The sequence below is a fragment of the Urocitellus parryii genome, chromosome X (assembly GCF_045843805.1).
Source record: "Urocitellus parryii isolate mUroPar1 chromosome X, mUroPar1.hap1, whole genome shotgun sequence".
Taxonomy (NCBI): domain Eukaryota; kingdom Metazoa; phylum Chordata; class Mammalia; order Rodentia; family Sciuridae; genus Urocitellus; species Urocitellus parryii.
The window spans coordinates 27,724,645-27,751,473 of NC_135547.1; the positions used below are offsets into that span (position 1 = coordinate 27,724,645).

Genomic DNA, 26,829 nt, shown 5'->3' on the forward strand with positions numbered 1-26,829 from the left:
TGAATAATCTCAATTTGCACACACATGCTCTCCAAAGATTGAATGACAATGCTTCATGTTGCAGTCATCTGACTTGAATAAATGTTCTGGATTAGTGAGACAGAAGAACCAATCACCCATACCAAAATCAGCCTAATGGTGGTGGGGGTGGGAGTGGTGCAGACAGAAAAAGGGTGAATCTTTTTATGAAGAAGGAAAATGGAACTATAACTGAGGAACCTCATCGATGCTCATATTGTCTACAGAGAAGATTATGCAGAAAGCAGTCAATTGAGTAAGGCATCAAATGAAGCACTAACATGCATATTAAAGGGCACGTATTTTCCCAAAGAACATAGTTGGGGGACAGTTTCATTTTCCAGCCTTTAATATTGCATTACCCATTAAATGAATGAAAGATGTGGAAGATTTACTATTAAATGGCAGGAGAGGCAAAGGGCTACACAAATAAGAGGCAATAAATGGCCACAAGCAGGTTAAAGGGGCAATAGATTATTCTTGCTCCTAAGGACAAATGATCATTCAAAGGCATATTGGTCTTTGGGTACACTTCATTATCTTAATCCTAAAATAGTATTTCTCAAATCTCACTCCATAGACATAATGATCTGTGTGCTCTAATACTATTATTAATATTTTTCTTTATTGTTACTTGCTTCTTTAAATTTAGTCATATCCATGGTGAAAATAGTCATGAAACCACAGAAAAAAGCATAAATAAAACTATATGAAAGTAAAATATATTCATTCAGTTATCACTGAAAATCCTCTTGTATACCATCAGGGGTGGTGGGAATTCATAAGGTCTTATGAAAGGTCTTAGTTTACGGTTTAAATCTTAAAAATATCCCATCCACTTCCAAAGGTTCTAGAGACTTTAAGGGAGCAAAATGATGGTCAGAGTTTGGGAGGTAGCAAATGATGCTCAAGTCTGGGTACAAATAACAAATATGGAGACTTATGAAGCCATTTCATAAGGCATTTTTCATGTACTGCCTCACCCAGGAAACCCTGCTGCTTTGATCAGCCAGAGTTCTTGATCATGGGGTCTATTATAAATACTTAAACACCAGCCAACTTCTCACAAAATATTGCTATATCCAGCTATAATGCATTTCTGAACAACTTGCCTTTTCTTGGAGTACCTCATCTAGAAGATCTCTCATAGCATGCTATTTACATTTGGAAATATTCTAGACATTTTTTTCAGAGGATGAGTAGGGGTGATTTTAATTAGTGTCCAGTGTAGATGAGCACAGCAAAAAAGAAAATAGTTTATTTTCAACATGACAGTGCATATTACTTTCTGTAGCCTCTTTCTATTTTATATTGACTATCCCCCCAAATTGGTGATCTATTTATTTTAGACAGTGCAATTTAAATGACAGTGTTCTTGATGGTTCTTTTATGAAATTTACTGTGAACTATTTTTGTATTTTGTATCTATTTTTGTATTTCATATCTATACTCACATCAACTTTTGTTTTAATATTTATAACCTTATTCTAACTATCAAATTGCATCTTTGTCTCCTTTAAAATTTTTGCCAAATTATTTAAGTCCAAATCACTGCGGTCGTGAGTTTCTGACAAAGACCTACTGGATGGGACTGGATGGGAGCTAAGTAGCAGGTCTGGGAGTGTCAGTGAATTCATTGCTTGGATTTAAAAAAAAAATGAAATGGCAACATTTGGCATATGGTTGCACAGTTACTCAAATATGTGTTATTTCCAGTCACAACCATTTGAGGATAGGTGGAACAAAAATCAGACTTCCTTCACTGGTCCAGGAGTCACACCTTCTCATTTTTAGGTATTTATTAGGATCAATTACTTTAGCATCAGACCTAAAATGACATATTACAGTGTTTAAAATTTTAAGGGTCCAAAATTCTTTATAGATGTGATATGAGTCATCCTTAAAGCTTCAAGCAAATAGGTATTTATTAAAGGTGATATACAAGAAGGAGCGATGAACCTTGAAGTCAGATGGTTCTAGATTTAATTCCTGCCATTTATTTATTAGTTCCATTACTGTGTGCAAAACTGAAGCAGAAATGGTAGGGTAGAGTACTAGAGACCCTTAGAGACCCAGGGCCAGCTTGGAATCACTAAACCTCCATGCAGGGAGTGAGAGAAAGAAACTTGTGGGGGAAGAAAAGATGAGATGGTCTCCTTCTGAAGTCCCTAACTGGGAGTCTGTGAATGCATTTTTTTATTTGTGCAATGTTTCTAGCATCTGACACACTAATCAGTAAAATAGTTTTTGATTGCTGAACTGAGTGACCATGTTTATATTTTCAAATGAAGGTTAATCTCTTTCAGAAGTCCAGTGTGGTTTTTGGGCCTTTGATTTTTCTGGAAAATTGCTTACTTGGCAGGTTTCTTGTTCTTCTGGGAGCCATTTCATTTAGTGGATCTCAATTCACAAATGGATGACAAATGACAGAGGCTTAGTTCAAGGGAAGCAAAACATAGATTTCTCCTAATTTGTAAATGTTTGGTTTGGTCTTTTACTCTTGCTATTTGGACATGGCATTATTCCTGCCACCCATGCCAGCTCATGCACCTTTGTGATCATATTGATATGCAAACAGTTCAAGCACCCTAGGCAGAATTATTGATGTTCATCCAAACACAGGGGGATCCTGAAAGCTGATTGTTACTCAGGATTTTTGTGAGCCAGTTATTAAACCACTGGTAGCTTTAAATCAGCAATGTTGGGAATATTAACACCAATACTATAAATCAAGGTATTTTTTTGTTTTGCCTAGGTACAGTTTTCCAGCATACCAGGGGAATCAGAAAGAATGTGGATTGAAGTCCCAGTGGATATAAGGGCTGCCTTTATTAACCACATTTCATTCTTCTTTTCATGAACATTTGTTGAGTGCCTGCTCTATGCCAATTTGGGGGCTAGACCCTGGGGAGACAGAGGTCACAAAAACCTGGTCTCTAGGCTGGAGGAACTCACCATTGAGTGGAAAAGATAGTCAAGTTAACAAGTCAATTATAACCTACTGGGAGAAGTGGGAGAGCTAAAATATGTACAAAGTACATCTGAGGAGACAATGATTAACTTATAACCTGCTATAGATAAAAAGTACTTTGTCTCCAACTAAAGATCTAAAGATTTTTTCCTGTGGCTTTTATAAGTGGGAACCTGACAAACAGGTAACTTAAATAGAATACTATTTTGAAAATGAAGAGAGATGTATTTTGGAGGGCTATTTCTCTTGATTTCAGGAGAGCCTTGCTGTTTTACAGTGCTTACATGCTAGAGGAGAGATTTTTATTCAGAGCAACTATAAGCATTTGGTGTGATGTCAGCCAGGGATGAGTCCATAAGAAATTGTGACTGAAATGATCTGAGAGAGAAGTTCAGTTAGAGGGACTATAAATGGCTAGATAGTAAAGAGAATGGGATCTGCTAAAGGCAGGACATCCTGGCTTTTCCAGTTATGAGCTTTGTAAACTTAGGCAACCTCTCAATCTCAGTTTTCCACCTGGAAAATAGGAAACAATAGTTGAGAGGCAATAGACTAGGGTGGGCAAGAGTATATACCAGACTGCCTGGGTTAGAGTTTCCCTGCTTAAATTAATTGGGTTTCAGTACCCTTATATGCAAATGGATCTATCATTAGTATCTACTTCATAGAATTGCAATGAGGAATAATGAAACAATGTATCTATAGTTCTTAAGACAGTGCCCAATGCTTCCCATAATTATGCTTTCTTTTCTTTTTCCTTTTTGTAGTGCCACCTCCTTTCATTTCTCCCAGCAAAATCACATATATCCTTCAAGGTGTAGCTCATATGCAGCCTTCTCCATAAAGCCTTCTATGATTTCTTGTCTCCCAGGCCCCTCAAAATAGAGTTTTCCTGTTGCTATGGGATGAAGAACATGGACAGGTATTAGTGCTTGAGTGCAGAGCAGTATTGGGCTATTAGGACAGTACTGGGTTGGAGATGGAAGAAGGAAGCTGAGATTTGCATTTGGAGCTCTAGCATTTGAGTTGAGAGTGCAAAATGACAAGAATCTGGGGAGGGGGGTAAACCAACAACAAAGTAACACACATTGCCTTCTTCTATTGACCCTTCCTTTCCTGTCCCTTGCATTGATTAGAATTTTGACTGCAAACCACACAGCAACTGTGATTGGGAAGGAAGTGTGTGTGTGGGTTCCCAGCTAGAGACAAAGGAGCACAGACCATAACCTAACCGGGTATGTGTAGTCATTACAGTGTTTCCATCACCTGGGAAATTAGGAGTCAGGAATGGGTAGTGAGAGAAGTGACAGCAAAAACTTGGCAGTAAGATGGATCTCTGCTCTGCATTGTAGAACGCTGACCAGGTGTCTTGAGCTGCTCCATTCTGACAGTAACAAATGGACATTGGCTTTCTGCATACTCCATCTTGGGAACAGGGAGGCATGGCTATTCCTGGCTTTGTTACTTGAATCCCCAGAGGCCTTGGGGATAGAGCGTGGAGCGGCCGCCACCAGGGTGCGCGGCTCTCAAGAGAGAACACTAGGGAACACAACCTACATCCCCTGGAGGCCTGGGCTACAAGAATGTCTTGGTGCAGTATTTCTCAAGGTGTACACTGTATAAATCTTCTGGAGGAATCTATGAGAGTGCAAACACAGAGCTCCTTTCAAAGTCTAATTCACAAGTCTGAGTTAGGGCTATGAAGTCTGCATTTTAACATCTCATTTAAAGTGATTCTGATGCACATCAAAATTTAAGAACAATATTTCCATCTCATAATAAGCATTAAAAGAAGGACCCTCAATGATGGGATCCTCATGAAAGGCCCTAGGAAGAAAGACATTGAGCTGGGTGTGGTAGTGCACACCTGTAATCCCAGTGGCTTGGGAGACTGAGGCAGGAGGATCATGAGTTCAGAGCCAGCCTCAGCAACTTAGTGAGACCCTAAGCAACTCAGCAAGACCCCGTCTCTAAATAAAATATAAAAAAGGGCTGGGCACGTGGCTTAGTGGTTAAGCACTTCTGGGTTCAATTCCCAGTATGCCCCCAAAATAAATAAATAAAAGGAAAAGGGACATTGAGCATATATAGCATGCTCCCTTAGGGAGTTCACGTGAGAATTCCTAGCCAGGCAGGGGTCACATGGAGATACTCACCCAGACTCCTGGGAAAGGAGCCAAAGGAGGAATTTCCTGAAGAGTATTGTTTTAAGCAGGGCTTATTCAGACACAGATCCTGAGACAAAGATTGGAGGGCCAGTAGTTTAAGTGGAGGTGATTCCAGGAAGCACTGGTGCGAGAGTGAGGAATGAGGCAAGGGCAAGAAGCCAATTCAGGTACGTTAATGAGCAGATTAGCTCTGGAGACCTCTGAAAGTGGTGAAACACACCAACTTGAAGGGCCAGAAAACTGGGATATTTGACTCACAGCTGCCATTTCCCTTTGGCTGATAGCTGCTGTCAGGAATTCTTCCACTACACTTCTGACTTGTCTTACCTTCACAATGAGATGAAGTCTTTAAGTGGAAAAGAACAAGTTTATAATAGGATGCCATTGGCATGTACAGAAAAAGCTAGTGCTAAGGGGATATGGGTGGTTCATCAATGTTGCTATACTTCAATAATCTTTATGTCACATATATAGCACTTTACAGTTTATATATTGCCTTGACATGTATCACTGCAATTGATAAAACAAATCAAAACCATGAATTGGGCAGTAAAGCTTAATGGTGTTGAGAGAGACTCTAGTGTCAGACTGATCAGCCCCCTCCTAGCTGAGATGAACTCAGACAAGTCATTTTACTTGTCCAAACCCCAGTTTCCATATTTTAAAGTAGACATAATCTACTATTAGGGTTAATGTAAGGCCTGCAACATAGGGGATGTAATCAATGCTTCTTTCCTTTCTCTAATTCCTATTTCTTGACTCATTCTGTGTACACCACAGCATGTATAGTCCTAGTAAGTGCCACCGAGGTAGAGCTCAATAAATGCTTCTATCCTACAAGGCTTATGGGATAGTATACCCTAGAGAAAAGTCCAGATTTCATAGGAAACATTAGAAGATGGCACCTTTTAAAATAATATAAAATAAATAAAAGTATATTAAAGGGGTGAGCGCTGAACAAGTCAGATGTAGGAGGATGAATTGGGAAATGCTTTCATCTGGAGAAGAAGGGGGAATCTTGTAGACTGGTTCTTGAATGATGAAGGTAACTGTTGCTGCCAAGGAGAAAGGAAAACAGGATCCCATATGTGAAGATGCCCTTTAAAAGGTCCTGATGTTGGGGTATAGCAGAAGACTAGCATAAGCTAACATTTATTGAATTCTCTTGTGTATGAGGCACTGCATTAAATAATTTTTTAAAATGAGCTTTATTTCATTGAAGCCTCCCCACCTCCTTTTTTTGGGGGGGAGCAGGTACCAGAGATTGACTTCAGGGGCACTCAATCACTGAACCACATCCCCAGCCCTATTTTGTATTTTATTTAGAGACAGGGTCTCACTGAATTGCTTAGCACCTTGCTTTTGCTGAGGCTGGCTTTCAACTCATGATCCTCCTGCCTCAGCCTCCAGAGCCACTGGGATTACAGGTGTGTGCCACTGTACCTGGCTCACCACAACCTTGTAAGGAAGGCCCCATTATTAATTTTTACCTTACAGGTTAAGGAATTGAGGCACAGAGAAGTTTGGTAAATTTACTTAGGCTTCACAGGCAGAAAGTGATGAAGCCCTAAGTCAAAATCAGATTTGATTGACTCAAAAGCCCAGTCATTAAGTATTAGCAGTAGTAATAATAATAATAATAATAATAATAATAATAATAATAATAATAAGTGATGATAAGAACTGTCATTATTGCGGGATTACCAGCTCCAACCATGAATTCAATTCAATGAAGATGGAGTACCTACCATTATTATGTATTATTACGTAAGTGGAGAGCAGTTGTGGCCTGAATCTTTGGAAATTCTCCTTTATTGCTGGGCATCCTGGGAATCTCCCTTTGGATTCCCCTAATTATTTCACAAAACTTTGTGCCTGGTTCATATGATCATGACTCCAATTTCCAATTCCCTATCAGCATATGACATGAGTTGTCATTGTTTAATCACAAGCTGCACTTGTGATGAATGTTGGATAATCAGAACAAAAGCACAGGAAAAATAATTAGAGGGAACCAAAGGGAAGTGGCTCACAGCCTTGAACAAGAGACTGTGTGAAGGTTTATAGGACTCAGTCCCTGAAGTTCTGACAATGTATTTTGATCCTTGTCTGAATGCAAATGAATGACTCCATCAAATCATAGGCAGCTTGTCACAGTGTGGGTTATTTAGCTAGTTAATTAAAAGTCTGGGTGAGCCAGTGCCTCTCTGCACTGTGCTCTGCAGATAACCAAACCTATGTTCTGACCAGGCAAGTTAATTTAAAATAAGTGACCTCGATTGAATAATTGCTACAAGTTCAAATTCAAGAATGGTTATAATTAGTCTCAGATGAATCTTAATTGTTCTTTCAGGAAACAGAGTTGGGAAGGGGAAAGGAGAAATGCCCAGGCCCAAAGTAGAGGTTATTAGCCACACCTTTGAAAAGTGGGACAGCTGACTGGGGCAGAACATAATTAATGTTGTATAACAAGAGCTCCATTGCTGACTTGACAAATTTACATGTGGTACATAAAATGGGGTCTAGCTCTTTAGAAAATAAGGATTAGAATTCAGCACTCTTCATCATATGATCTTAGGTAAGTTAGTTAACATATCTATTTAAAATATATGTAATGAAAAAACACTATTATTCCCACCCCCCCTCAGAGTGTCAGAGGAGGTACTTCGTGAAAAAATTTTATGAAAAATATGGAAAGCTCTACAAGGCAGTATTTATTCTTTCTTTACTAGAAAGCTTCCTAATGATAGGTTTTTAGACTATACGTCTACTCTAGGTGTGGCCTTTTAAACTTTTTCCTTAGGCTCTGCCATAAACATGTCATTGTCTGAGCTACTCAAAGATGAAAGGATCAGAGTGGGCAATATGCTCAACACCATTTCTGTGTGGTGGCATATGACATTTTAATTCCTTTGGAGGTGCATCCATAGAGTTGAAAATAATTTTGGCCCTGTGGGCTTTGAGAGGAAGCCAGAGAATATACAAATTTAGCATTTTTATTATGAAACCAGATCCTTTTCCATGCATGTTAATACAAATCTTTAACTGGAAATCACATGCTGGCACAGCACTGTGTGGTACCATGAGGTGAGAGTAAGCCACAGTGAGAACAGGACACTGATTTTTTGTTCCCACTGATTTTTTATGTGAATGCTTGGGCTTTCCTTTAGTGTTCTGATACATTCTAATGAACTATATATTCCCAAGCCCTGGAAGCCAAAAGTAATATGAAAGAATTTATTAGAATGGTAAAAATAAAATAAGCAAAAAATTCATAACCTAGTACAATACTTTGGAAGACCAAGACTGACCATTTAGAGATGCACAAAATGAGTACATTTGAAACTGCGTTTCTTTTCTGATTCACTTTTTAAACAGAATTGTTTTCTGATGCTCGTTTGAATCCCCTTTAATGGAATATAAGCATCTAAAACAGAGATTTACAACCTATGCCTACTGACAATAATCACAACTGTTTATCCTTCAACCCTAACCAAAACTCATTAAAGGAGCTTACTTTTAAATCAGAATCTGTGTTCTGCCTTGTTAGACGAGTCAAGCAAATAATGGGATTTGTATTTCCCACAATGGCGTTGCAATCTAAGGGCTGTGACTTTGCTGAAAAGAGCTTGAGGTCATAATGAACAAATAAAGAAAAAGCCCTGGATCCAAATTACCCTTTATCACTGGGAAATGCCCATCTGTGACAGGGAGCAGCAGAGAACACACAATTCTTTGCTAGGATTTTGTAAAGGTTTAAGTCATAGGCTGAGTAGCCATTTATTTGTCTCCCTAGGGAGTGCCTATTGCTCCAATGTGCAATCCACATAGGACTGGGAATTATTCTCCATATGATAAATATTAGGAATTCCTCCTTTTAAAAGATAAAAAGCTTAATTATTTAACAAGTATTTTTGAGTACTTATAAAAGTTCCAAGACAATTTAGATGCTGTGAACATGGCAGTGAACAAAAACCAAAAAAACCTGCTCTCATGAATCCTGTCTTGCAGTTCAGTTTTTTAGTGATCATTTCTTCCCATGGATCCCTATATGGCCTCTACCTTTCACCTTTCCCTCAGCCTAGTAATTACTTCCCCAACTTAGACATGTGTCCTGCCATCCCAAATACCCTATCAATCCTCAAGGACATGGCCTCAGTTTCATATATATAATTTCAAGATAATTTCCTACAGGTGGATAGTCAAGAAATGTTTATGGATAATGAGAATTAAGAAGACTCCAGAAACAGGGAAGAAGGATGGGAAATGATACTAACTTCAAATGTTGTCCTTCTGGTGTGGTATGCTTTCATGCAAACAGACTATTTTAACCTAAATGTTAGTTCCACACTGTTGGGGGGAAAGTGGGATGGATGGTATGGGATTGGAACCAAATATGGATTTAAGACCTTGCTCTTTCACTCACTAGTTGGGTGGCCTTTATATATGCTAGTCCTTCTCTTAGTACCTCAGTTTCTTCATTGTAAAGCAGAATCTTCTCATTGTGGATGCCATGTTATTGTTTTGGCTGGTAGATCAGGTTAGTTTTCTTGAGGACTTGAAGGTTATAATGACAGGTCAAATTGGGTTCTGGCCAGTATAGCCCATTTTCTTATTGGCATTGGGTTTCTACCATTCTGTTTCATGACATCTGAGACAGTGTCAATTTCCCATGTGATGCTGCTTATCAACATTCACACTCACAAGTAAGTGGTGATTGTCATTCATAGGCAATATCAATTCCTATCTCCTTCAACCAAACTAGATGAATTTTGGTGGGTTCTTGTGGACTCAGTACAATGAATCACAAGGAGAAAGTCCTCTTGGATCTCTGAATCAGGCTCTGAGTTACGCATTCTTTTGTGTTCAATGCACTTATTACTCTAGGCCATGATCATCTGTTTATTAGGATACTTCCCTACTAAACCATGAGCTCTTTGAGGGTTGAAACCAAGTCTTATTTGCTTTTTTTTTCTTTTTCTTTAAACTTATTAATAGTTCCTATCCAAAGATAGGCAGCATGAATACGAATGTTGCTTGCTTTCAATAAGAGCTTGAAAACATCTCTTTACTTTTCAGCAGTTCTACTGGAAAGGATTGTGCATAATGGCCTTCTGGTTCCTTTTTATCATGAAGTTAAGAAGATAAAGCTGTTCACTGGTTTCTCCCACTTCACATATTATTCCTACTATATAGATTCTATGAAGAGGACACTTGAATAATAGGTCCTTTCATTTACCATGAAGAACTGAGTCTGAGCTGGACCTCTTTATGCCAAGAGTTTCTGTTGAATATGTTGGGCTCTGTTGTAATGGGATGGAAGACAGAACCATTCCAATGAACCAACTGTCTCTTCCTCTGGAATACAGTAAAGGGAAACTCACTGCCATCTCACAACTTTTCAGGTAAGCTCTGAGCAACACAAATAATATGGAACTCATGTGGACAGTTTGCAGGCTGAATTGTTTTTCTCCATATTTGGAGAAACCATACCATTTCCTATTGATTCACAAATATTTCAGGACCTGTAACACTATTAATATTGCTTTTTTTCTTTAAAAAATATACTTGAAGGCAGAAGAATATCATGCATGAATTCTTGACATGGGTTAAGAAGTTAAGAGTATGAGTTGCAGGTCATTTAGTAGTAAGGACCAATCAGTGAAAGAGGGTAGGATTTCATGTGTATTGTCTTTTGGGAGGGCTCATTGGCTTTAGCTTAGCAAATGGAGTCACTGGGGAAGCATTCCATCATGAAGTTTACTCAAGTAAAAACTGTCATATTTAATTCCAGTAATGCACGCTCGGTGTTCTGTTCAATAAATTGGGTGTGAGGAGTAGCCAACACCTAACTCTCAGTCTTTGGAAAGGAGAATTAAACAACATTCTTTCTCTGATGAATGAAAATGCCTGAGGATTCAGAGATGGGCCTGCTGCCACTTGTTATTGATGTGGCCAATGCAGAAAAGCTAATGGTTCTGTTGGGAGGTACACTTTCCTGCTACTCCCTGTAGCTGTCCCCGAGTAGCTTGGTGGTGGTTGCCATGGACACCAAATGGCAAAGGGGTTTGGGTCAGAGTTTGAATCATTGTGCTGTGCTTGAGTGGGTGAGACTGAAATTAAGTTAATGTGTGTAAAAATAATACATGTTTCTTTCCTTTGCACCTTTGGGAAAATGGCAAGAAAGCAGTCTGTCAAGCAATAATTGATTTTATATTGGTCAGGGAAGAGAGAAGGAGGAGCAATTTATTGAGTAGAAGGTGCTCAAGTTAAGCACCAGCAGTAGTCTGAAAATAGGTCAAAAAAGTGCAAAGGACTCTCAGAGTTGTTGAAGAGATATCAGTGATAGCAAGGTACTCAAGAGTAGCCATTAAGAAGCTTTCTATAGTACCCTCTTTGACTGTCTACTGCATTGCTTCAATGTCCCTGGATCTCTTTTCTTAATCCAAGACACAGTTATTACTGCAGTTGTATTCTCTTTTGGTTATTTTATCTTATTTGCCTCTGAAAGGGTGTGTGGATATTAATGTCACCTCCAAATTCTTATTTGCAAATCAGTTCCCTACTTATCCTTTTTGTGTGTCCCCATTCTTAAAATTGGCAGGCCAATTTTTTGCCAATGCTGAACTTTGAAAGAGACCCAACCATTCCTGCCCTGATCCTCAAAAATAGTCCAGGTATTTAGACGTAGGTGTTCCACTATAGACATAATTAAATGCATAAAAATAATTTAAGTTAAACCACTTAAGTTTGAATATGGTACCTTTTTTGGTGGTGCTGCGGATCGAACCCAGGGCCTTGTGCATGTGAGGCAAGCACTACAATACCCTTTTTGATGACCAGTTAACCCCACTATAGACATGTTCAGTCTACAAAACCATTATGAAATCAAATCACTTGCCACTCTCTTGGTGGCACCCACACTCCTAAACCTTTATGATGACCATGACACAGAACCATCTTACTGTCAAAGACAAACAGGAAAGCTTCTTATGTCCTGGGAGCATTCCTACGCTCTTTCACAGGTTGGGTAAAGGTGCTTCACTGAACTCTTCTCTAACTCTGCCAGGTTAGTCTCCCTCTCTTCAGACCTGCCTCAGGTTATAGAAAGAGCTTCAATTCTTTCTGAGTTGTCAGGCTCAGTGACCACACATGTTCTTTTCCTCATTCACTTTTTTTCTTCCTAAAGAAATGAGGTATTGTGATTCCAGCCTAGTATTGGTAGACTTTCCCTCTCTGAGGATCTTAGAATGCCTTTGAGAAATTGTCTGATTCATGCTAACATCCAGTAAGGTATGAAAGGATTTTTAAAATATTTTCTGGGTAAAGTTGCTAAGATGATGAAAGGTGAGGTGACTATACAAGGTCACACATTGATCTTGAAGAAGAACTCGGCCAGATTTCTAGTCTTTGGGCTAGAATGGGATTCATAAGATACTTGCCCAGTTGCTATATTTTCAGAGTAGAATAGTGGTAGAATGTGCATATTTGGGAGTATATTTGGTAGCTATGTTTAAAAATCAGTTGGAGCGGGTCCTGGGGCTGTAGCTCAGTGGTAGAGTACCTGCTTGGCATGTGTGAGGCACTGTATTCGATCCTCAGCACCACATAAAAATAAATAAAATAAAGATATTGTGTCCATTTACAACTAAAATATTTTTAAAAATCAGTTGGAGATAGAATGATGGTGTCTGGCTGGAATTTCTTCCACTTCAACTCTACCCTGAGTGACATGACATTACCTCCTCAAACCCTGGCCCTGACCCATTGAATGGTGCCTCTCACTTTTCAACTTATCATAAACTTTGGGCAAAGAAAGTTTAAGCCTGTCATATCTGGACTGAAGAAAAGCTGACCCAATAAGGATGGGATAAATCTGATTGGAAGGGCCAGGTGGTTGGCTGATAACAGTGCCATCAAAGTGGTTCAGGGTTATTTCCCATATTCAGTCTTATCAAAGTTTAGACCTTTGCATGGATTTATCAGTGGACTTTATCCTTCAGTTCTAGTGTGGTAAAGAAGTTGAGTCCACATATTTTTTTAAATTTTGCTTTTATTTTGTATTCTCATAGAGTTTCTCTGTAGGGGAACCCATAGTTCAAAATCATTTTAAACATTAAGGTCCTGCGACAATGTGAGCTTGAACAATAACAAGCTTTTAAGTTGCTGCTGTAATTGGTGGTTCTTGTAGCCCTCATGAAACTGTCTGTTATAACATCTGTTAGAACCTAGGATAGGACTCTTATAATCATACAGCTGTATGACAAAGCAATTAATTGCTATATTTTCATTGCTCTTAATCTAGGAAAATTTCTTGATAAATCTGAATGGTGATTTAAAGAATTCTTAATTTTTATAAGCCTAATTCTAACCCATAGGACTTTGTCAACTTTTCAGTGCCTGCAAAGGCTTAACTGGGGTATTCATAGGGTAAGCCACCCAAAGAAAGGTGTATCAAGGTGATTTCCTTCTATGCAAACTATAGTATATATGCATTGCTTGTGGAGAGATAAAATAGCAATATTTGGCAATGTTTTCTTTCTTTCCATTTTTTTAAAATGAATGAATCTGAGATCTTACTTGACTTACATGATGGAATTAGCTAAAGGCAGTTAATTGTTTTATTGTTCCACTTACATTGATTCATAATTTTATAATTTTGGAATATAATGTTTATAACTTTGGAATAAGATATAAGCCTTAATATTAAAATCCTGATGTTAAGAGGTGGAGGAGAATGACTTAATTTAATAGATTTTTACTGTAATCTACTATATGTTGCTGAACGCAAAGGACATATAAGTAGGAGTGTATTAGTGGATATGGATATAATGAGGAACTTATGATAGACTTATGATGAACAAACAAATCTCAGTTAATCTGAATCTAGCTATCAGAAGCCCATAATTAATGGGGATTTTCCTTAAGCATTTTCCAAAAGGGTGGATATGATATTTATACATACATTTGTGGCACAGCTTTGATCATCTAGAAACTCATTTGGTGAGGGAAGGGGGCATTTGTTTTTCTGTACTCTAGGGATAGAGGTAAGTGATAAAATTTCTGGTTGTGTCCTGGCCATAGGGCATATTATTTCAATCTCCCTATCATCTCTGTCTCCCAGTCTCAGTAAAGCTCACTGATGTTGAGTCTTTTAAGAGTCTCAGTCAGCAAAATACATTTAATGATGGTTACTAGCCTGGCAATCTGAGAAAGCAGGAAAGTTAATTCGCACACTTTTTTGATACTTATCATATTCTGCCTTCTAGAATTATCGTGCTGCTTTATCCCCTACTAGGTTGTAAGCTTCTTTAGTAGGGAAGACATGTTCTTTTCCCCCACCATTTTCCTGGTAAAATGGGTCAGGATTCCATCAATAGTTTTTATTTTCCCGTTTTTTTTTTTTTTTTTTTTTTTTGGCAGTGCTGGGGATTGCACCCATGACCTTACATATGCTAAGCACATGCTCTACCACTGAGCTATATCCCTAACCCCTCAATATTTCTTGAATTGAATTTTCTACCTCCCTTTTCACAGCTCTGGGGATAACGGCCTGTTTGAACTGAAAGGGACCATCATATTCAGCACATTCATTTTAAGGCTTATGAAATAGAGATGCAGAGATACTGACTATCTGAAACCATATAACTTGGGTCAAAAACACAGGTCTACTGGCTCAAGGCATCTATACTCTGTTTCTTAAAACTCCAGAGTATTTTTAGTCATCCCAGGGATTCTCAATCCTTAAAAGTTCTCATAGGGAACCCTGAAGTGCCCTAATGGAAATTAATTTGAATTTGTGTTGATTTTTAAAACAAATCTCCAAAGCTCACAGGAAATTTTCAGGCAAACAATGAGGCAACAAGTTTTTTAAAATGTGAAGAGGAACTGTTGGTTGAGTAGGAGCATTTCCTTTTTGAGACCAAAGCTTCTATCATCTGAGATAAACAAGATTCTTGCTGTTTTAAAGTAATGATCGTGAATGAGTTTTTTTTTTCTTTATTTTCCCAGAGGGGATTTGCTTCTAAATATTCACAAAGCTAGTCTAGCCAGTCTAGTGTGAAGTATGACCAAAGAATCAGGCCATCTTTTTTAATAAGCCAAAGATAAAAATCCCTAAATATAGAATACAGACATCTGCTAACTCCTAGGATAAATATCTGCATTTTAGGGAACAAGTTTATTTAAGGTTGCCAGTGAGTGTCCAGGTCACCTACAGTGCAAGTACAGAGTCCAATTCACTTTGGGCCTAGAGAACATTAGGTTGGACTTGAGAGAAGCCATGTTTACAGAGAGCATCTTTAGGAAATCCAAGCATAGGTTTTGCTTTGACAATACTGTTATGTAGTTTTAGGGGGCATTTTTGCTTCAGAATATTTATTCAGGTAGTCCAATAATGTTAAGCAAATTGCATCAAATCACCATGTCATTTGGTTAACAAACACAGATCACTGGACACCATGATTGGCAGGTAACAAAAAAGGTCCCTGAAAAGAGTAAATGAGATAGCCAACTTATAGAGAGTAGCCTAGAATAGTCAAAGGTGGGGAAAGAAAGGGAACAACCTAGTATGACACTCAGACAAAAGAAGAGCAATAGGTGTGTTAGGCTCTGAATTGATTTGTATCTGAAAGCTTATCCATAGGAGATTGGGAAGCAAAGAAAGCAAAGAGGAATGAGATATCTTTTACATATTGGCTTAGGAGAAGATGGAGAGACATTATAGGTACAAGAAACACCTCAACCTTAAATTTTGTGATTAATTTAATCATATGCAAAAATAAGCTGTATGCTTTTCTAATTCCTCTTATTCTACTACAATTATTTTTCTAAACTTTGTTATATTATTTTTATTTAAGAAGCTTCTCTCCAACTCAATTAACATTGCCAAAGGCTATTACAAATTAAAAAATAGAAAGAACTTTGTTTTTTTCTCAATAGTGACTAATATAGCACTCTGCATTTAAGTCCTTGTGTGAGTTTTTTTCATGTAAATTTTGATGTCCACTCTAGAAGTTCAATCCCCTCTGCCTTTCTTCTTCATGAGTTACCTCCTGAATATACAATGATTTCTTATACAGTTAGGCAGTTACTCATCCACTTCAAGAATTCTCATTCTGTACTGCCCTTGTTTCCATTACAGAAACATGACTTGAAATTTCCCTTTGAAATCCAAGTAACATCTGCCAAATCTTCTACCTGTCTTTAGAAGATTCTGAAAGACTTCCCACCCAGTCTACCAGTAACTGGCAATGCCTGACAGGTATAGCTGTCCTTTCCCCCACTGACCCCCAGAAAAAGAAGCATAAAATAGGACTGGCTGTAAAGAAGCATAAATGCTACTGGTCATCACAGGCTGGTAAAGAAATGGCATCCCATTTTGGTAAAAGATGGCTTCAGTGTAGCTGTACTGTCTCTGGTCTAGTTCCCAGCCCACTGCATAATTTGAATGTCATGAAGGACACAGAGTTAAGTGTGAAGTATAGAATGACTTATATCTGATGGTAGAAGAATATTTAACTCTCAGGTTATAGCCATTCCTCTAGAAGAACCTTGGAGTTCTAAGAATAGAGAATCTTTCTTTAGATCTCTAGTGTTGAAAAGAATCTGACTAGACATAGGGCTTCAGGGTCTGTGGCGCTGTTGGCATGGAAAAGGAGAGGAGAAATTTGAGTAATTTACTTCTCTATCGCTCTCCAGACCTATAATTATCCTAACCATGCCCTGTGATTATCTTCTTTTTCATATTTTGGATAATGTGAAAGGCAATGCCCATGGAATAAAGCAAAAGATAGGTATCAGGAAGATTTCCTGGGAGTAGTCTGTAATCATTCCTGAAAGATCAGAAAAATAGGATAAATCTTCCAAAGGAAACATTACTCTCTATCCCAGTTATACCAGATAGTTGATCAACTCTCAATAACATTTACATTAGATGGGAAAAGATTCCATTTCTGTGACAGAGTATCTTCCTCTACCCTGCCTCAATAACAAATACCACTGTGGGTGATTAGAAAAGTTATATTTACTCTGAATAAGATTAGAAAGTTAAGCGAAACTTACTCCCCAGGAATAAACATGATATTTTGAAAGGGGTATTTATGTTTTTAGGCCATGAGAGTTATGGGTAAATAGGAGCAGGCTCACCTCTAACATTTTGGGAGTCCATAGGAGAAGTACAAGTGGAGGGCCACAAACCATATTATAAATGTTAAAAAGACCTAAAACAACATATACCTTGGCCTGACTTGGTATCCACTGGAGTCCATGCAAGACCATATCCCAAAATAAACCTAGAACCTGATGAATTCAAGCATCCCCCACAGCATGTCCCACTCCCTGTGAAGTACATAAATCTGCTGTGACAGGGCAAGGCAGGGTAGAAGGTAGGCCCAGGGCTCAGACCTCCTGGTGACTAGACCCATCCAAAGCTGAGATGGGGCATATTTTTCAAGCTCTCCAGGAAGCTATTAAGTTCCACTTCCCTAAGGCTTATTTTCCTGACTTGGCCTTGCCAGGCAACACTTTGTCATTCAAGTGGCATAGAGAAAGGGAACACAGTCTCTGAAGAAAATTACCTATCCAAACCTTATTCTTTGGGTGATTTGGGGAGCCTAATTTTAAACAAAATTAGCCATTTTTTTCTTGTTTCCCATGACATCAATTATCATTTTCTCATTTTATGTCCCTACCCTGTCCCCTCTGCCAGACTTCATATGCCTGTGTGATTTGATCTATGGTGCCCAGTATAGCTTTTGTGTCCCTTTCCTTTCTTCCACTATTCCCTCTGATGCTCAACCTGCTATTTATCTTTCAAAATTTCTTCATACAAACATAAAGAAAACATCTTTGTGTTCCAGAATCCTCCAAAGCATGGAGTTCAAGGCAGTGGCCCCAGCTCAAGGGTGATGCTGGGTGGGAGGGAGAAGCATGTTCCTGGGAGTACTGCCGTTCAAGTGTAGTGACCCAGAAAATTTAGGTACCCACCTGAAATATATTTCCTATAGGCGTCTATGCTTCTTTATAACCAGTCCTATTTTATGCTTTGTTTTCTGGGGGTCAGTGGGGAAAAGGACAGCTATAGCTATCAGACATTGCCAGTTACTTTCAAATTACTCCTTAGCAAGGGAAGAAGGAAATAGGCAACATATAGGGAAGTTTTTGGTAAGGCAATAGAGACTGTAGTTCTTTACTTGATAAGAAATGCATGTCAATGTACCTGCTAGTTGTGGGTACAGATCACTCTGGGCAAGTCCTCATCACAATTGATGCCTACTCTTGTAATGCCTGTTCTGTAGCAGATTGTTTTGGTGCTGTAAGTAAATGAACCTGTTTGTCATGAATGAGCTCTTCACCAAACAGGGCATATTTTCAATTCCATGTGTTAATGGGATATAACTCCTCACCAAGTGGAGAAAATACGTGTGAAATGCTTGTTGTGTAAACAAAGCCACTTCAAGCCTCATCAGGATTCTTAACTCTTACAACTTCTGGCTGAATCATCTCTGATTGAAAACTCAGATGCAAAATTGATTAGTGATTAACAAACAGCACCTGGAGTCACACTCTCTGGGTTAAAAACCCCAGCTTCACCAATTATTAGCTGTCTAATCTGCAAGTCTCAATTTCCTCATCTATAAAATGGAAATAATACTTCCATCTACATTACAGGTCTAGTAGGAGGTTTAACTCATGTGAAGCACACACACACACACACACACACACACACACACATACACTGCTTAAAATAGTATCTGGAACAAAGTAAGCACTTAATACCTATTTGTTATTCAAAATGCACAGTTAGTATATGTGGCTCATATACTAACTGTGCATTTTAGTGCCTTTATTTTAGGTGATGCTGAAAAACCTAGATAATACTCAAATCTTGCATGAGCTAATCAATAGATGTTACCCAATGTTACTCTGGAGGAAAAAAAACCACAAGTTTTCAAGTGTGCTAAACTCATGTTAGTGAAACTTCAGCTCATGATATGACCTTATATTGAACTGATATCTTGGAAAATCCATAAGAGCACCATTCTTGAGCAATAGTCCTTAAATAACTTATTTTAATGTGCACAGAAACTCACCACTCATGAGCAAATAGCTGTGGTTACCAGATTGTCATGCCTACTGGTGCCAAGCACTGTGCCAGATGTTCTCCACATATTATCTGATGTGATTCTCACAACACCCATGAAATAAAGGTAGTGAAACAGTCTTTTACTATGGGACTATTGCTGGGTGTGCTGGCACATGCCTGTAATCCCAATAGTTTGGGAGGCAGAGGCAGAAGGATTGCGAGTTGAAAGCCAGCCTCAGCAACTCAGTGAGGCCCTAAGGAACTCTGAGAGACCCTCCCTGAAAGTAAAACATAAAAAAGGGCTGAGGTTGAGTGTTCAATCCTTGATTTCAATCCTGTTACAAAAAAAGGAAAGAAAGAAAGAAAAAAGAAAAATTGAGCCCCAAAGGAATAAAGTCACTCTTTCTAAAAATCACACAACAGACACACAATTGAGGGAGCTAGGATTTGAAGTGATGTCTATTTGATCCCCAAGATTCTATTACTCAACTGGAGCACAAACAAAATATTCTAAGAGTGCTAACCCAAACTGTTTTATGGATTGGTAAGTCAACTTAATGCTCTGCAAGGTGCATAGAACAAGGGCTTGGACAAATGGAAATCAACAAAGGGGAGGGAAACAGTGTAGTACCACTATCAGCTGAGCAGGAGGTGAGGTAGGGAGCAGGCATATAGCTGTACCATTTTGCTGCACTATTCTAGGTCTAGCTGTAGGCAGTAGTGCTCTGGAACCACAATTGCTAGAGAGATTTTGAAGTAAGCACCAATTCCTTAGTGATATAGGTTTATATCCTAGAAGGGCCTGTAATAGTGTTCATCTTGCTTAAATTGTTATATTTAGAAACCTGACTTTCTAACTTGGGTGTTCCATTTCTTAAAACTACTGTCTTTGAAGGGATATCTAAGGTTCCTCAATAAGAGGGACCTAAGGGACAGATCTGCTCCAGGATTCTTTCCTTAAGAAGCTCTACTTTTACATCATCCATGATAAGGTACATTTAGCTTCAAATAGCTCCAGGAGAAACCATACATTCTATAATTTTCCTAGGTAGAACCTGAAACATTGGTTTGGCCCAACTTAGCTCATGCTGCAATTCAGGCATAGGATATTCTGAGATTTCCCACTGAATTATCTATGGAAAAAATAAAAATGTGGTAAAGACTGAATGGGGAATGTTTAAATCTCTTTAAGGGACAACCTTTTGAATATGTAATGGATAGACAAACTAGGAAGTACAATAGGCCCTCTGTATCCTCTGATTCTGCAACCATGGATTCAACAAAGATAAAAATATTTGTAAATATGTGTCTGTGCTAAAAAGTATGCCCTTTCCTTTATCATTAATCCCCAAACAAAACACTGTAACAATATATGTAGCATTTGCATTGTATTAGATATAATAAGTAATATGGAAATAATTTATCATGTCACAAGAGGACATAATAGGTTGTATACAAGCATTATTCCATTTTATAAAAGGGACTTAAGTATCAATGGATTTTTGTATCTCTGAGGGGTCCAGAAATCACTCTCACATAGGCACCAAGGGATGTTTTTTCCTTTTCTATTAATTAAAATAAGTCTTCTATAAGGATCTTTACTTGTCAACATGCAGAATTGTTTTGGAATTTCTGTCTATTCTTGTAAACAACCTTATAGAGCTGATTTTTTACTAATTCATATGGCCTCGCCTTCATAGAACCTTAAGTGGTAAGATTTTACTTTCTTCCAGTTTCCTCTCTCCTTTATAATGAGTCCTTTCTAGTGCTGACTGTCTCTCTAGTCTAGTTAAGCTCATTTGCTCTGGCACTATCCTTAGGTGTGTAGAACAGTTCTTCAGTGCCCTCTTTATGACAACTCTTTATACTTGAGGAAGGTGATTAAACTGCCTCATGGCTCTCTTTCACCAGGATAAACAACCGTAACTCATTTAGCCTTTCCTCACAGGCCCTATTTTCTAATGCTTTAATCATTTTTTGCTGCTCATCTTTGGATCATGTCTAATTGCTTTGCAACTGTTTTAAGATATAATCTGATGAGCAGGCCAAATACAGGGTTTGGCATTGGCTGAATATTTATTTAATGAGTAACTTATAAATTGATGGAGGTGGTGCAGTATAGGGGCATGAGCACTGTACTAGGAGTCAAAAGACCTGAGTTGTGTCCTTTCTCTCCAATTTAGAGGGATTTGGCAGGCAGCCACATTTGGACAAGTCATCTAAATGTCTCCAAGCCTCAATTTGTCATCTGTGTTCTTATGATAAACACATCTTTCCTGCCTGCCTCCCATAGTGAGGTTCAAATGAGATAATCTATGTGAAAATACTTTGTTTTAGTATCAAAGCACTGTACAAACAATGTTTCAGGAAACTTTCTAAATACTTTGCATATATTGGCACATCTAGATACAGTTTTCATTCCCATTTTAGTAAGAGGAAATGCAGGCATAAGAGTCAAGTAAATTGCCCCAGGTCACACAGCTAATAAGTGACAGAATCCATGCAAATTGGCTCCAGAGTCGATGCTCTGACATGCTATGCTATGCTGCCTCTCTAAATAGACATTAAAGATCCAACGAAGCTATACCATTTATGAGGCTTAATCTTCAAAAGCAGCCCATAGGTATATTTAACTGGGGTAGAGAATCTATTTATTCCTGACTGGTTAATTCTCTGAAAAGTGACCTTTTACAAAGCTAATGTTTAGATTGGTCTTTGAATGAAGTCAGCTGTCCACCAGTAGAGAGAGCTTCATGAGCACAATATACTATAGAAGGTACTCTATTTCTTTTCCTTCTTCTTCTTCTTATTTTTTGAACCAGGGATTGAACTCAGAGGTGCATAACCACTGAGTGACATCCTCAGCCCTTTTTTATTTCGAGACAGGGTCTTGCTAAATTGCTTAGGGCCTCCCTAAGTTGCTGAGGCTGGCTTTGAACTTGCCATCCTCCTGCCTCAGCCTCCAGAGCCATTAATTTAATGGCTGGGTTATAGAAGGTACTCTTCATTTCTGGATTCAGGATCTATAGTTTCTATAAATTCTCTGATCTCCAACAACCCTTTATGGTTTCATCTGTCTCTAGATCTATCCTTTTCTATGTTAATTCTTAGAGCTGTTATAAATGTTAACTTATAGATTAACTGTTATAGATATTAAAGGCAGATTAGTACCTAATTGAATCTTTTTCTTTACTGCCATATGAATAGTTGAGAGAGTTATAAAAAGAGCTTTGAGAGAAATGTTAGAAGAATATTGATTTGCCTTGTAAGTGTTTGAACATTCACAGGAAAAATAAGAACTTACATCATGAAATATAGAGATTATGCTATATAATATTATGTTGAAGACCTGCTTATATTTGAAAAATTGCACCAATTTAAGTATTTTCATTAACACCCATTGGCTGTAGAGTATGATATTAACTTTATGCCAAAATCTGATCTATTGAGAATGATATTATAGTGGTATAATAGGCTATTTTACTTTGGAAGCTAGTATGAAGCATCATTTTATGTGGGACTGTAGAAGCTTCCTTCTGTGAAAATAGCCTCAAGGAAAGTTGAAAACACTTGGGAGAATTTGATACTGATTGAGTTATAAATGTTATCATTCTAATTAAGGTCTGTATATGAATTATGATAAGTTTGTCAGAAAATAATTAAAAACTAACAAGAAAATTGACATATCTCTTATTAAATATTTAAAATATTTTCTTCTAAAGAAATATCGAGTTGAAGTTATGTAAATAATTTGTTTAATGAGAAATTGATTTTATATAGGAAATAAATTATGGAAAATATATGATTTCATTGGAATAGGTTTAAGCAGAGAGCTGTCATTTTTAACTTTTGAAAATGTGTACTTTTACAATCACATCACATGGCTGCAGGTACTTTTTTGACTCTAGGTGGAAACATGGCAAAATTTCAGTGGGACTTACTGAAATGTGCTTGTCCAATATCCATCCATCCTTCACTATGTACCAGGTACCTTGTTGGGCATGGAATATATAACAGAGAACAAGATAAACTGGGTTCCTACCTTATAGAACTTATGGCCTAGTGAGAACTCCTTAGATGGAAGAGAAAGCAATCATCAGTTGATAGTTTTATGACAATTTTTTGAAAGAAGGAAAAAGAATAAAATTGTGTAAAAAGCATTTTGAGGGATACTGTGAATGTGCAAATAGAAGAAAGGAATACAGATAAGTGTGATATGAAAAGGGAACAGAATTTTAAAATAATGCCAATTTATTTTTCCTAAAAATGTACAGTAATAATGATTATTTTTTTTCTATAGCATTTCATGTTCTTTAAAACAATTAAACCAATTATGTGATGTAGAGAAAGTTTATTTTTTTAAGGGTTCAAGACACTTTAGTTATAGAGAATTAAGAGCTCTACCTATCACTTTTTCTATGGCATAGAGGTGAAAAATCCCAGACTCCAGCATAAGGTTCTATAAAATCCCAAATACTAACAGAATATAAAATATTCAAGAATCCAAAGTTACTAATACAAAAGAAGGAAAACAAAATACCATGAAGATGTTCCTCTCTTTGGGTTATTAAGTAGGTCACCCACTAAAAGGCTATTTTGGTATAAAATTTTAGAGGGCATGTAGTACATACACCAAAATCACTGACCTGATTCTTCATTTTCAAGATCTAAGAAAATAAAAGGAAGTGTTTTTTTTTTTTTTTTTTTGGTGATGGAGGAGGGTGATGGGACAGAGGAGGGCAGGTCATTTGTGAAGCTCAAGAGAATGTTGGGAAACTTGATTTAACCAGGCTAATGCTCTACATTTTCTGTGAGCTATGATTCACTGGAAGTAATGCTATTCTTAACAAGGGGGCAACTTTGTATTTCTATCATGCAGAATCAGCAATTTCTTTTCTTCCTTCTTCTTCCATCTCTCCTTCCCTCCCTCCCTTGTTTCCCTTCATTTCCTTTTCCCTTCCCTTCCCTTTTCTTATTATTTTTTTGGTATTCTTTTCTTATGGGGGCTTATATGACAAATTATTAGTATTTAATTTGCTATAATGTAGTTCTCCCAGGAGATGATTGCTCATTATAATTTAGATCTCTGAAGCTGTTTTGGCACCCAGGTACACTGGGATTGAATTAGAATGTAAATATTTCTCTTATAGTTTTGTTTATGCAGGAGGCATGGGAACTTTGTTTGTAACTGACAAATTGGGACTTCTGAGGAATATAACAAAATTTTACTACTTTTCAATTTGAGTCTTTACCCTAAACATAGTATTCATCTGGCTTAGGGCAAAATATTTCTTCTATTTTTTGAATATTAAATTTAAATATTCAAGCTTGATAATGAATGCATTTTGACCCATTGAATTGCGTTTTTCCCTAGTCTAATTATCTTTTACTTTATTCACACTTTTAAAACCATGAACACTTTCATTGTATACCATATTACTTTTAAAAAATGTTTTTCAGGGGCTGGTGTTATGGCTCAGTGGTAGAGCGCTCGCCTCACATGTGTGACGCCCTGGGTTCAATCCTTAGCACCACATAAAAATAAATAAATAACATAAAGTTATTGTGTCCATCTACAACTAAAAAATAAATATTTATAAGATGTTTTTCAATTATACACCCACATATTCTCTTTCTTGCAATATCCCAACAGAAGAATAATGTGCAAAAATATAGATGGTTAAAACTCGGTAAGTATTGCCCTGATAGTATATGCCTACCAATATTTGTCAAGAATGGCTGGTGATCTCTGGAAGAGTCTAGGAAGATTGTATATTCAAGCAATAAGAAACAGAACTCCTACTGTTCAGCCCTATCTAATCCCTGTCTGTACCATGTTGGGAAGAAGGTGTAGGAAATGAAGGAAATTTCTTTGAAATAGGTATGTTAAACAGAGGTGTGGAAGGGTGTGTTTATATGACAGGTAGCATGAAATTGCAGAGACATTTAGATTAATCATGGTATGCAATTTTCAACAGGTTGGATTTCTTTTCTTTCCTTTTTTTTTCTACAGTCACTGGGGAGGAAAAAGGATTAGAGAGACTATCAAAAACTGTTGGCAAATTTAGTCTGTTGGCTAGTTAATATATCAGCAAATATGGGGACTGCTTCAGGATGATGATTTAACATGTTGGCTGGTAGGTGGAATAAATCTCAAATGTACCTGTTCCAAAATTGTGTTAATCCTTTCAACTTCACAGTCAATCAAATATCGCTTTTCCTGTCTTCTGTCCATTTCTTCAATGATGCGCCTGAATTCTTGGACGTCCTTTATGTTTCCCACAGACCTTGCTGTCACTTGCCAGTTGTTTTGCACTGCTGCTTCCATAATCGCTTGTAGGATAGAAAATCCTGAAAGAAGGGGAAAGAGCTACAATGATTTTTTTTTGTTTTAAAAATATTTCTGTAGGTATTGAAGGTTCTACTGAGTTTCTATTCATAGTTCATTGGGTCCCTTTGAAATTTATCCACTGGGGGGAGCAAGCTTACCCTCAAACCTCCAGACAGTTGGTACCTCCATTTTGTTTTAAAGGAAAAAAGATCCTATAATTTGTAGGCACCAATCCAGATGTTTATTAAGTCTCTGCCTAAGAAATCACAGATGAATTATAGGACCTAATTGCTTTTATTTATGTGCATTATAATATTTGTGGAATGAATGACAGAACTTCTTTATATCTGGCTATGATTTTTCCTATTGCAATTGAAGCTCATTTTTTTCTATCTTTCACATAGCATTCTTCAGAATAGGAAACAACTTTAGTAGAGATAAAGTCTTATTATAACATGGCTCTGCCTTACATGGATGTGACTATTCAACAAGTAAATTATGTCTCTCACATAAAATCTGACAAATACAGTCTATAACAAACACATCATACTTGATTACAGCATTACAAAAAAGTTCAATCATGACAAGTCTTCATGAGTTCTTCCTATTTCACAATTAAATTTACCAGGAATCACTGGTTCCTTTTTAGTTATTTTACACCAGATAACTATTAGCAACTAACACCTTGCATCTATGTTGAAAGGGAAAGAGAGAAAGTTTGACATGTCATAGAAGTAATTGTTGAAGTATCATGAATTTTGGGTAACCTATTTGAAGTTACACTTTAAGAAATTGGGATGAGCAGAACATCTAACTTGTGAGTCAAAGGTTTTCTATGTACTGGTCTTTTAGAGAAGTCATATCTCTAATATTGTATTATGCCTATACTTTTGCTTCTGGTATGAATCAATAAGCTGACTATAATTTCATCAAGTAAAGACATCACTTTATTGGGCTGTTATCAAAAGCACCTCCCTTCTTCCCATAAATCACAATAGTTTTGCATTATATTCAGGTAATGACTAATGGGAGTGGGTATTAGGGACAATTTACAAAGTCAAAATGACCTGTGGCATACCAAGTGGACTCCATGCTGTCTCGAGCTCATCCTGTAGTGTAAGCAGGCTACAGTGTGGAATTGTCCTCACTGTACCATAGAAAATGGTATTGACATTTGGGTAGCATGCTTCAGGGAAATGGCAGCAGTGACTCAGCTGGTCATTATGACTCCTTTGTGTGCTGGGAGTATGCAGGA

At 37.5% G+C, this 26,829-nt stretch overlaps 1 protein-coding gene across 2 annotated transcripts in view; it reads right to left on the reverse strand.

Moving 5' to 3' along the window:
• The window catches only part of Gria3 (glutamate ionotropic receptor AMPA type subunit 3), a 264,009-nt gene that overhangs the window by 109,954 nt on the left and 127,226 nt on the right, over nt 1-26,829 (reverse strand). For both annotated transcript variants that reach the window (XM_026413620.2, XM_026413621.2), the window contains exon 4: nt 25,407-25,594. In XM_026413620.2, the coding sequence (XP_026269405.1) occupies nt 25,407-25,594 (188 nt within the window). The remainder of the gene's footprint in view (nt 1-25,406; nt 25,595-26,829) is intronic.